The 13,436-nt window shown below is 36.3% G+C and overlaps 1 protein-coding gene across 2 annotated transcripts in view; it reads right to left on the bottom strand.

Moving 5' to 3' along the window:
* Positions 1-797: 797 nt before the first annotated feature.
* The window catches only part of GABRG3 (gamma-aminobutyric acid type A receptor subunit gamma3), a 388,122-nt gene continuing 375,483 nt past the window's right edge, over positions 798-13,436 (bottom strand). The window contains exon 10 of one of the 2 annotated variants that reach the window (XM_059056937.2): positions 798-4,394. In XM_059056937.2, coding sequence (XP_058912920.1) covers positions 4,113-4,394 — 282 coding nt within the window. In that variant the 3' untranslated portion in view covers positions 798-4,112. The remainder of the gene's footprint in view (positions 4,395-13,436) is intronic. The other variant, XM_067029475.1, reaches the window with a different exon arrangement.

Below are 13,436 nucleotides of genomic sequence, written 5' to 3'. Positions count from 1 at the left end.
CTTTGGATATGTTTTAGGCGAACAACATTTTGAAATATGATCTGCGTATTTTATATTTAAAGTGAAATCAAACTTTTCCATTTTTAAGTTCTAATTTTGTTATAGCTTGGAAAAGACATTAAACAATTCTGTTGCATGAATAGCTAAGGACTAGCACTGAACATGAAAAATTACATAGATGATGATGTTGATGGTGTTGGTGGTGGAGATGATGATGATGATAATGCTAATGTAGCATATTTTATTTCTTCTAATATCCTATCATATTCTGCTGCCAACTTTAAAATTTAGTCAGCAAATTATGAATTTTCTATCAATATTTATCTTTTAATTACATTTAAAGTCACTTCAAACTCAAGATTTTTCTTTTTCTTTTTTAACAACTCTCTGTAAGCTTCGCGGGCCATCTTTCTCCAACCAGGGCACAGACTCAATAAATGAGTCAGGTTAGCTCACTGGTTGACAGGTTGACTGGAACTGTTAGGTGATAGGGTGGTCTGACCTCATCAAAGTGACTAAAGTGCTGTTCTGTGTATTGAGGGGCTTTCACCTGTCATCTGACAACGCTGACAGACCCAAACTTTCCTGTTGTAAACATGACTAGCACGTGAAAAACCCTGTTGTAATAAATACAAACTAAATCAAAGCACTCATCATTTGTTGCTGAAAATCAGTCTGCCAGCCAGTTCTATTTTTTTAAAGGAAAATGGGAACTTAATATTATATTTTGTGAAAAACTGGTTAGTAGGAAAAATAGAATCTCAAATAACTAGAAAATAAGAAAATATAGCAGCCACTTTCTGAGTCTGAAGGATTTTATTATTGGCACTCAGTCTTCACTGTTCTCTCCAGCCTATACAGTTTAAATTGTTCAGCAGTTGTATTGATAGAAAACCAACCTTCCCTGCAAAAACCACCATCACCCTCACGTTGTAGAGCAGCACTTTTGGCTGGGAAAATTTTGTGTTGTGTTTACGAATGCAAAAAAAATGAAGTGGTGGTGGCAGATGACTATCTGAATAATATAATCAAAACGATTTACATTTCCCTCCCATTACCTGAATGGTACATTCATATAGTGTTGCTCTATGTGTGTGAGTGTGCATGTCTTTTGTCTCCCTCATTATTTTCTAATTCATGTTCCTATATAATACATTTTTAAAAACCAACTTGGTTATCTCAAAACATTGAAGACAGTGTATGTTTAGCTATTTTCTTAGCACTGATATAAAAAAATTGTTGTTTATGTGAGCAGAGTAATAAGATGTTTTATTCACATTAAAAACGAAAGCATCATTTAACTAGAGGACATTTTGAAAAAATGTAGGGAACATTCTCCATTTTGACATGAATAGAACTAGGCCAGCCTTATTATATCCTGGAATTGCTAACTTATAATCACAAGAAATTGTAAAAGTAGGAGTGGAAATGCCCTCATGTTTAGTCTTCAAAGATTATCACACATTTTATTTTAAAAGCCATAGTTTTGTATTTCCAGAGCTATGGTGGACTGAGGTGTTTTCTTATTTTCCTCAATATATACGTGTTTTATCCCATAATAATAGAAACTTTTTTATGGTAAAACGTAAATCACCAAGGAATATGAGAAGGGGTCTGTAATTTAGCCCAAACTGTTATTTTATGGCTCTTCGGAGGTGACTATTCAATGCAGTCGTACTGTTAAAGTGTGTGAACCTGAAGGTCTCCTACAGGCAAATTTGAAAATAAAAAGTACAGATTACACACTTCCTCAGTTTTGGGCAATTAGAAGGGGGCTTCAACAGAAAATTGTGAATTTTACATTTACAATGTGTTCACTATCTGGTACTTTCCCTCTTATTTACATGCACTTTTCTGAATATTTTTAATGTGATCAGGTTCTCAAGTCTTATGGTAAACATTTCAATGTACATTTACATCTAATTATGCTTATTCTGTCGTTCACTTTTTTCTTTTTACAGAAAGAAATTGAAGATGTAATTTCATACATATGTATATAAACACTAGTACACTGGTGTGTTTAGATTAGTAGAATGACTGAGGTTCGGGAGGAGAGAATGTTGGATTCAGAAAACAGAGATGATGCTATACATATAATTTCATAAGAGTTGCCAATTATGCTCAAATATTGAATGGCGTTGAAATGAGAGGCATCAGTAAACATTTTAAAGGTAAAATTGGAATAAATATGTTATACAAATGCTTTTAGGTTATTTTCTTCCCCAAAATTTCACTGGCAAATTCAGTGTCCTCCAGAACTTCTTTTAAGAAATAACACATTGAAAGTCTTCATATTGTTAGAAGTTATAAAGTTGGGAACTGTGTTTGAAGAAAAACCTTGGGCTGCCCTCCTTGAGTGGAGTTTGGTCAGGAAACCTCCAGAGCCCCACCCTGTAGGTGAGTGTGAGGTTGATGTATTAGGGACAAGGTGAGACTGCTAGTAGTTGAAATTCTCCAATTGAGGAGAAATTTCATTTAGGGCAATAAGTTCAAACGGTTTCTCTACAAGTACTCATTGTTATTTTATGTTTTAAATTGGATTCTTTAAGTGAAAGCCAATTGGCTTGTGGCCTATGTAGCAACTAAAAAATCAAATGGCAGAAAGGAAGTTGACGGGAAGAAACTCAATATCTCGCATTATATAGACATCCTTGAAAACTGCATGATAAAGATCAGTATAGCTGCATTCACTTGATACTAAACAATGTTCATACAAATAAACAGACTCATTTAATTTCAACTTTTCTGGTCTCTTCCACTGTCATCCCTTCTGTGTCTTGTCTGCATTCAGTAAAGTGTATGAAATTAGCACTTTTCTATATTTTTTCTGCATAATGTTTTAATCTTTTTTCTGAGTAATAATATGTCCAAATACATAATTAAAATAAAATGTAATTTCCAATAAAACAAATACAATTTTTTGGGTGAGAAAGATGAAAAACACAATTAGTACTAAAATTTTAATTATGCCAACAGATGTTTATCTGTTAGCCAACTGACAGGAATTTTTCTTTTCCTATCATAGTGGGAAGCTCTGAAGAGTCACGTGAAGTACATACTAGCATCCAGTTATAACAAAGAACTAACATCAAGAAGCAAGTTGGCTTTGTGTTATAAAAATATCAAAAGTAATAATTTCAAGGTTTTTTCCTTGGAATCTTGCTACATATCCATATTTCAAAGTATAAAATAATTTTTTCTTCAAAATATATCATTGATGATAACCATTACCCATTTTTTTTTTTGCATCTGTGGTTGATTTGACTTGAAAGTTAATATTCACTAAGAAAGTTTTATAAAAATTCTATCTACATTTCTTTCACACTCTGGAAAACAATTTCAAAACAACGGCTTGTGAATGCTATTTACCCATCTTTGCAAGATAATCAATGAACACATAATAGCATATACTCTGGGGTTCACCTTGGTCTAGTAAACCACAACTCAAGGTAAAATGTTGAACTAACGGTGCTCAAAAATAATTAACATCTTTGACTTTCGCTGCATGGGAATTTTGAAAATTAAATATTTTTCTCAATTGAAAAGTTGTGGATGCATACACACCCTTACCAAGCCTAGGGTGAAGTTATTAGATAAAAGAATGCCAACCAGTGAATGTGGTGTCAGAGCAAAGAGGAAACTGGGTGGTAACTCACTGCAGTTCACACTTGAACTCAGAATGCCTGGGCGCTGAGATCAGTATAGTGTATCTTGGCCAGCAGTGACTTCGCATACATGGAAACCGGTGCTGCCAAGAGTTGCAAAGAAAAGGGTCAGAAAGGGTCGGGGCCTTAGAGAGCTTCTCAGATATTTGCTGTTAGGTTTCACAGATTTCTACACAAGGAAAATAGGCAGCTGCTTCAAATATCCAAAGAAATATCACCACGTTACAGATTCACATGAACACACACATGCGAGCATGTGTGTGTGTCTGAAATAAAAAATAGAATTATTTGCCACATACTCCTACGCTGCTCAAAGGTATTATTACATAGTTTCAGGTAAACTGAGTAGTAGCTTTCCTTGCTACTCCTATTGATCACTATTGGTCTGGGTAGAGCCAAAGTTTAGAAGGAAGCCTAACACTCTTCACTTATCACCAGGTGGAATATTTAGAGATACAGGTATCCCACCCAATAGACCAAGTTGAAGAGCAGGAACGATGTAGGGAAAAAGACACGAGAATATGAGTCTAGTTCCAAGATGTCTATGTGAATACGCCCTTTTCTCCAAGATCCTGATTTGCATTCTTCATAGCAGCAGAAGAAGCTCTGACAGTCTTTCCCATCCAGACACTCATACACACAGGTATCTTCAAATTCCTGCCAGTACATGGAATTGGTTAGGGTAACCATTGCCGGTGGTCGTGGACTCATATCAAGGAGAGAATAGTTCTGCTGGCAACAAGAACAACACAAATATCAACATGAGATGAATTCAGAACACCTGGAGGTGAATCAAGCAATAAGTACAGTTTATATCTTCAATAAATAAAGAGGACAGTGCCATGTCCTATGCCCACCCCCATTCCTGCTCTGAAGAGTTCAGTCTTTGCAAATCTTGTATTTCTTGGGTTACTGATAAGGGAGAATAAGCATATTTTCAAATGTGTATTTGCCATTTCAAGTCCCTGTTCTGCCTACGTCTTTTATGATTTTGAGTATATACACACACATATATATAATTCCACAAATGTTAAAAAATACATGTAAAGTATTGGAGTGTGTGTAAATATAAATATATATATATACATATATATACAGTGTGTGTGGAGAAGTAAAGATTTTTTCTAATTATTATTATTATATTTATTTATTTATTTTGTGGTACGCGGGTCTCTCACTGTTGTGACCTCTCCAGTTGCAGAGCACAGGCTCCTGACGCCCAGGCTCAGCGGCTATGGCTCATGGGTCCAGCCGCTGGGCGGCATGTGGGATCTTCCCAGACCGGGGCACGAACCTGTGTTCCTTCCATCGGCAGGCGGACTCGCAACCACTGCTCCAACAGGGAAGCCCTTTTTTCCTAATTATTAAACATTTAAAAAAAAAAGTGTATCGTGATGATGAGAGAATCTTCTTGTTACATAAAATTCAGGTGAAAAATGAGTTTTCAATGTGTTGATACCCGACATTGCTTGTCATCTCTAGATAGCCAAAATTTGTGTACAATTGGAATGTTATGTTTTCTACATCACAAGCTCTCCTCCTGATGTTGGAAGTCAGTATTGAGCAGATAAAGAGACAGGACAATTTACAGTCACACATAAATGAGAATAGTTTAATTAAATATATTTGTAGCTGTGTGGAGTCACACCACAGAGAAGCAGGTAGAGATGTAGAGCATTCGGTATTACTACTGGTAGCCTTTGGAGACATCCTTTTAATTGGAAAGTGATTGTGTGTGAGGACCGACATGAATCAAGATGTCCTCATCCTACTGTGCACAAGCCAATAGCCAGTCAGGAGCATCATGGTGCAGCTGTCTACTTTCATCTACAATTCTGGGCAATGGTCAGAAATGAAATCTTGCTCTACCTTAGGTTCTAATGTGGCTACATATCCTCCCTCTCCCTGAAGGGGTGTAAATATCACCTGAAGGTTTGCTGAAAAAACAGGTTCCAGAATGTACAGTGGTACATTTGAAGTATTGGTATCTTTTCAACAAGCTCAAATTGGAAAATATCTGCCTTTATTAAAAATGGCACATGAGTTTTGACAGTATTCAAGCCAGATTTTCATCAGTTTATTTCTTCAACCCTTGTTCCTGTGTTGGGTCACACAGAGAAGCTCAGCCATTACAGGCCGGCAGGCCCCACAGAAGGAGCTGACTCAAAATGCACATCAGAAGCCTCTGCAGAGAAATAGACAGCTCACTAGAGAGTCAGAGGGTGCTCAAGGAGGTCCCAGGCTAAAAACAAGATATCTGGGACAAAAGAAAATGACATTTTAAAAAATGCATTCCACAAATTTGTCAAGAAAATTTCAAACTGTGCCCTAAATAGATATTTTTTTGGAGGAGGTTTATTTTTTTACATCAATATGTTTTACTTTATATTTGGCAATTGTCGTCATGTTCTTTAGAGCAAAAAGGGAAAAATTATGGTTTATTGATCAATCCAAAATTTCATCTTGTGCTTAGCTTTTATGTCCATTTACTATTTTTTTAAAACCTCTTTATTGTAGTATAATTTTTTAATAATGTATTTTGTTCTGCTGTATAAAGAAAGTGAATCAGCTGTAGGTATACAGATATCCCCATATCCCCTCCCTCTTGCATCTGCCTATCACCCTCCCTTATCCAACCCTTTAGGTTGTCACACAACACCGAACTGAATTCCCTGTGCTATGTGTCTGCTTCCCACTAGCTATCTACTTTACAATTGGTAGTGTATATATGTCAATGTTACTCTCTCACTTTGTCCCAGATTACCGTTGTTCCTCCTCGTGTACTCACGTCCATTCTTATGTCTGCGTTTTTTGTTGTTTGTTTTGTTTTGTTTTTGTTTTTGTTTTTTTTTGCAGTACGCGGGCCTCTCACTGTCGTGGCCTCTCTAGTTGCAGAGCACAGGCTCCGGACGTGCAGGCTCAGCGGCCATGGCCCACGGGCCCAGTCACTCTGCGGCATGTGGGATCCTCCCGGACCGGGGCACGAACCCGTGTCCCCTGCATTGGCAGGCGTACTCTCAACCACTGCGCCACCAGGGAAGCCCTATGTCTGTGTTTTTATTCCTGCCCTGCCACTAGGTTCATCAGAACAATTGTTTTTTGACTCCACATATATGTGTTAGCATACCGTATGTCTTTCTCTCTTCCTGACTTCTCTCTGTATGACAGATTCAAAATCCAGCCACATCACTACAAATGACTATTACGTTTCACTTTATGACTAATCCATTGTACATATTACCACATCTTCTGTCGATGGACACTTAGGTTGCTTCCATGACCTGGCTATTATAAATAGTGCTGCAATGAACATTGAGGTACATGTCTCTATTTGAATTATGGTTTTCTCAAGGTATATGTCCAGTAGTGGGATTGCAGGGTCATATGGTAGTACTTTTTTGGTTTTAAAGGACCCTCCATACTGTTCTTCTTAGTGGCCGTATCAATTTACTTTCCCACCAACAGTGCAAATGTGTTCCCTTTTCTCCAAAACTCAGCATTTATTAGCAGATTTTTAGGTGATGTCCATTGTGACCGGTGTGAGGTGAAAACGCGTAGTTTTGATTTGCATGTTTATCATCCTTTCATGAGTTTGTTGGCAATCTGTGTATCTTCTTTGGAGAAAGGTGTATTTAAGTCTTCTGCCCATTTTTGGATTGGTTTGTTTGTTTTTTGAAATTGAGCTGTATGAGCTGCATTTTGGAGATTAATCCTTTATAGTTGCTTCATTTGCTGGTTGTTTTGGAAGTTTTAACGACGGCTATTGGAGAATAAGAAATAAAAGGAATCGAAATCGAAAAGAAGCGGTAAAACTGTCACTGTTTGCAGAAGACATGAGACAACATCTAGAGTACCTTAAAGATGCTACCAGAAAATTGCTAGAGCTAATCATTTAATTTGGTAAAGTAGCAGGATACAAAATTCATGCACAGAAATCTCTCGCTTTCCTATACACTAACGATGAAAAATCTGAAAGAGAAATTAAGGAAGTATTCCAATTTACCACTGCAACAAAAAGAATAAAATTTCTACGAATAAACTTTCCTAAGGTGACAAAATATCTGTATGCAGAACTCTATGACAGTGATGAAAGAAATTAAGGAAGATACAAAAAGATGCAGAGATATATATCAAGTTCTTGTGTTGGAAGAATGAACATTGAGAAAATATACTACCCAAAACAATCTACAGGTTCAATGCAATCCCTATCAAACTACCCACGGCATCTTTCACAGAACTAGTATTTTAAAATTCACAATTTGTATGGCAACACAAAAGACTACGAGTAGCCAAAGCAATCTTGAGAAAGAAAAACGGAGCTGGACATACTACAAAGCTACAGTAGCTAAGAGAGTATGTTCCTGCCACAAAAACAAAACTAGATCAATGGAACAAGATAGAAAGCTCAAAGATGAACTCATGCCCACGTTAGATAAAGATAAGGTGACCACCTTATCTTTGATAAAGGAGGCAAGAATATACAATGGAGAAAAGATAGCCTCTTCAGTAAGTGGTGCTGAGAACACTAGACAGCTACAAGTAAAAGAATGAAATTAGAACACTTCTTAACACCATACTCAAAAATAAAATCAAAATCGATTATAGACCTAATTATAAAGCTTGACAATATAAAATTCTTAGAGGAAAATAAAATAGATATTTTAATTAACGAGTCTCCAACGTCATCTTCAGCCCAGCCAGGTTCCTTCCCTACTCACTCCTGTTTAGCCTGTTTGTATATTGCAGCAATGTGACTTCATCTGAACTGTTGTGCTTCCTGGCAGCAGGTATTGCTGCACACTCAAAGTGGACTAGCCTTGTATATTATGGGTTGGGAAACCGAGGCACAGAGTTGTTTGGACAAATTGCCCCAAGGCAATGTATGTTAATCAGGGGAGCCAGCCGCTGACCCTCATAGCTCTTTCTCTCTGTCAATTGTTTTTCTATGTACTTTCTTCAATGTCATTACACTTTCCTGCTTAAAAATGAATTCTAGCTTCGTATCTATTCCTTCTTTTGACAGTATCATTTTACACCAATGATGTCAATATTACTTTGTCCACTCCCAGGATTCTGGCTGTGTGAAAGCTGGAGGAAAACAAAATGTAATCTCCGGCCTCAGGCTATTTGTTCTGATTTGTCTGTGTTATTCAGCATCATCCACACCCACCTGTTCGCCATTACCTTTCAGTGCGTTGCTATTTGGCAGCATTGCTGGCCAAGAATATATGTTCACTCTGTAAAAATGGCCTCACCTTCTGTCAGAACTACAATGATACACACTTGAAGAGGATAGATAACTACACAGTCTCCTGATGAAAATTGGCTGAAATGCACTGAACATATGGTGCTGATCAGTAGTTAGAAAACCACCAGTGGTGTATGCGTGGGCATAAATTATTGTCAGTTTGTGAGTTCATATGTATAAAGGAATACAAATAGTAATATGTTAATTGTTTTATGATAAAAGCGGTAGCTCAACTCAATGATTTAAAGACATTTTTCAATTTTTCAATAAATTCTTATATTAAGCCATACACTCAACATTCAAGCACATTAATAATTAAATATAACAATTTTTTAAAAATTGTGAAGCTTTAATCAATATTTAGCAGGCCTTAAGTTTTCAACATCTCGGCGTCTTTTCTGTAGAATGGGTGTTGTGAGGATAAATGAGTTGCTACATGCACTGGTGTAATGCATTTTGGCAAAACCTTTGCAATCTTTGGCCTAGCTATTGTGCTTCTAGGAATTTATACTAAGTAAATAGTTAAAAGTATGTACAGACTGTAATGATAAAAATGTTTAAAAGTGAAAAGGCGTGGATTAGCCCCATGTCCAGCCAAGATTGTGCATCAATCATGAACATATGACACAATTATTAAAATGATCCTATAAATTAATGTTTTGACCCAGAAATATATTCTTAATTATTATTATTTTTTAAACATCTTTATTGGAGTATAACTGTTTTACAATAGTGTGTTAGTTTTTCCTTCACAACAAAGTGAATCACTTATACATATACATATGTTCCCATATCTCTTCCCTCTTGCATCACCCTTCCTCCCACCCTCCCTATCCCACCCCTCTAGGTGGTCACAAAGCACAGAGGTGTGCTATGCGGCACCTTCCCACTAGCTATCTAATTTACATTTGATCGTGTATATATGTCCCTGCCACTCTCTCACTTCGTCACAGCTTACTCTTCCGCCTCCTCATATCCTCAAGTCCATGCTCTAGTAAGTCTGTGTTTTATTCCCGTCCTACCACTAATCTCTTCATGACATTTTTTTTCCTTAGAGTCCATATATATGTGTTAGCATACGGTATTTGTTTTTCTCCTTCTGACTTACTTCACTCTGTATGACAGACTCCAGGTCTATCCACCTCATTATAAATAACTCAGTTTCATTTCTTTTTATGGCTGAGTAATATTCCATTGCATATATATGTGCCACATCTTTATCCATTCATCTGTTGATGGACACTTAGGTTGCTTCCATGTCCTGGCTATTGTAAATAGAGCTGCAATGAACATTTTGGTACATGACTCTTTTTGAATTATGGTTTTATCAGGATATATGTCCAGTAGTGGGATTGCAGGGTCGTATGGTAGTTCTATTTGTAGTTTTTTAAGGAACCTCCATACTGTTCTCCATAGTGGCTGTATCAATTTACATTCCCACCAGCAGTGCAAGAGTGTTCCCTTTTCTCCACACCCTCTCCAGCATTTATTGTTTCTAGAGTTTTGGATGATGGCCAATCTGACCGGTGTGAGATGATATCACATTGTAGTTTTGATTTGCATTTCTCTAATGATTAATGATGTTGAGCATTCTTTCATGTGTTTGTTGGCAATCTGTATATCTTCTATGGAGAAATGTCTATTTAGTTTTTCTGCCCATTTTTGGATTGGGTTGTTTGTTTTTTTGTTATGGAGCTGCATGAATTGCTTATAAATTTTGGAGATTAATCCTTTGTCAGTTGCTTCATTTGCAAATATTTTCTCCCATTTTGAGGGTTGTCTTTTGGTCTTGTTTATGGTATCCTTTGTTGTGCAAAAGCTTTTAAGTTTCATTAGGTCCCATTTGTTTATTTTTGTTTTTATTTCCATTTCTCTGGGAGATGGGTCAAAAAGGATCTTGCTGTGATTTATGTCATAGAGTGTTCTACCTATGTTTTCCTCTAAGAGTTTGATAGTGTCTGGCCTTACATTTAGGTCTTTAACCCATTTTGAGTTTATTTTTGTGTGTGGTGTTAGGGATTGTTCTAATTTCATACTTTTACATGTAGCTGTCCAGTTTTCCCAGCACCACTTATTGAAGAGGCTGTCTTTTCTCCACTGTATATCCTTCCCTCCTTTATCAAACATAAGGTGACCATATGTGTGTGGGTTTGTCTCTGGGCTTTCTATTCTGTTCCATTGATCTATATTTCTGTTTTTGTGCCAGTACCATACTGTCTTGATTACTGTGGCCTTGTAGTATAGTCTGAAGTCAGGGAGCCTGATTCCTCCAGCTCCATTTTTCATTCCCAAGATTGCTTTGGCTATTCGGGGTCTTTTTTGTTTCCATAGAAATTGTGAAATTTTTTGTTCTAGTTCTGTAAAAAATGCCAGTGGTAATTTGATAGGGATTGCATTGAATCTGTAGATTGCTTTGCATAATAGAGTCATTTTCAAAATGTTGATTCTTCCAATCCAAGAACATGGTATATTTCTCCACCTATGTGTATCATCTTTAATTTCTTTAATCAGTGTCTTATAGTTTTCTGCATACAAGTCTTTTGTCTCCTTAGGTAAATTTATTCCTAGATATTTTATTCTTCTTGTTGCAGTGGTAAATGGGAGTGTTTTCTTAATTTCACTCTCAGATTTTTCATCATTAGTGTATAAGAATGCCAGAGATTTCTGTGTATTAATTTTGAATCCTGCAACTTTACCAAATTCATTGATTAGCTCTAGTAGTTTTCTGGTAGCATCCTTAGGATTCTCTATGTGTAGTATCATGTCATCTGCAAATAGTGACAGCTTTACTTCTTTTCTTATTTGTATTTCTTTTTTTTTTCTTTTTCTGTTTTTTCTCTGTTTACTGTGGCTAGAACTTCCAAAACTATGTTGAATAAGAGTGGTGAGAGTGGGCAACCTTGTCTTGTTCCTGATCTTAGTGGAAATGGTTTCAGTTTTTCACCATTAAGAATGATGCTAGCTGTGGGTTTGTCATATATGGCCTTTATTATGTTGAGGAAAGTTCTCTGTATGCCTACATTCTGTACAGTTTTTATCATAAATGAGTGTTGAATTTTGTCAAAAGTTTTCTCTGCATCTATTGAGATGATCATATAGTTTTTCTCCTTCAGTTTGTTGATATGGTGTATCACGTTGATTGAAGAATCCTTGCATTCCTGGAATAAACCCCACTTGATCATAGTGTATGATCCTTTTAATGTGCTGTTGGATTTTGTTTGCTAATATTTTGTTGAGGATTTTTGCATCTATGTTTATCAGTGATATTGACCTGTAGTTTTATTTCTTTGTGACGTCTTTGTCTGGTTTTGGTATCAGGGTGATCGTGGCCTCACAGACTGGGTTTGGGAGTGTTCCTCCCTCTGCTATCTTTTGGAAGAGTTTGAGAAGGATAGGTGTTAGCTCTTCTCTAAATGTTTGATAGAATTCACCTGTGAAGCCATCTGGTCCTGGGCTTTTGTTTGTTGGAAGGTTTTTAATCACAGTTTCAATTTCAGTGCTTGTGATTGGTGTGTTCATATTTTCTATTTCTTCCTGGTTCAGTCTCGGCAGCTTGTGCATTTCTAAGCATTTGTCCATTTCTTCCATGTTGTCCATTTTATTGGCATAGAGTTGCTTGTAGTAATCTCTAATAATCTTGTATTTCTGCAGTGTCAGTTGTTACTTCTCCTTTTTCATTTCTAATTCTATTGATTTGAGTCTTCTCCCTTTTATTCTTGATTAGTCTGGCTAATGGTTTATCAATTTTATTTATCTTCTCAAAGAACCATCTTTTACTTTTATTGATCTTTGCTATTGTTTCCTTCATTTCTTTTTCATTTATTTCTGATCTGATCTTTATGATTTCTTTCCTTCTGCTAAATTTGGGTTTTTTTTGTTCTTCTTTCTCTAATTGCTTTAAGTGCAAGTTTAGGTTGTTTATTCGAGATGTTTCCTGTTTCTTAAGGTATGATTATATTGCTATAAACTTCCCTCTTAGAACTGCTTTTGCTGTATCCCATAGGTTTTGGGTCCTCGTGTCTCCATTGTCATTTGTTTCTAAGTATTTTTTGATTTCCTCTTTGATTTCTTCAGTGATCACTTCGTTATTAAGTAGTGTATTGTTTACCCTCCATGTGTTTGTACTTTTTATAGATCTTTTCCTGTAATTGATATCTAGTCTCATAGCATTGTGGTTGGAAAAGATACTTGTTATGAATTCAATCTTCTTAAATTTGGGAAGGCTAGACTTGTGACCCAATATATGATTGATCCTGGAGAATGTTCCATGAGCACTTGAGAAAAATGTGTATTCTGTTGTTTTTGGATGGAATGTCCTATAAATATCATTTAAGTCCATCTTGTGTAATGTATCATTTAAAGCTTGTGTTTCCTTATTTATTTTCATTTTGGATGATCTGTCCATTGGTGAAAGTGGGGTGTTAAAGTCCCCTACTATAATTGTGTTAATGTCAATTTCCCCTTTTATGGCTGTTAGTATTTGCCATACATATTGAGGTGCTCCTACGTTGGGTACATAAATA

This window comes from Kogia breviceps, chromosome 3 (assembly GCF_026419965.1).
Source record: "Kogia breviceps isolate mKogBre1 chromosome 3, mKogBre1 haplotype 1, whole genome shotgun sequence".
Lineage (NCBI taxonomy): Eukaryota > Metazoa > Chordata > Mammalia > Artiodactyla > Physeteridae > Kogia > Kogia breviceps.
The sequence above is the reverse complement of the archived record's forward strand: the minus strand, read 5'-3'. Positions and strand labels throughout refer to the sequence as shown.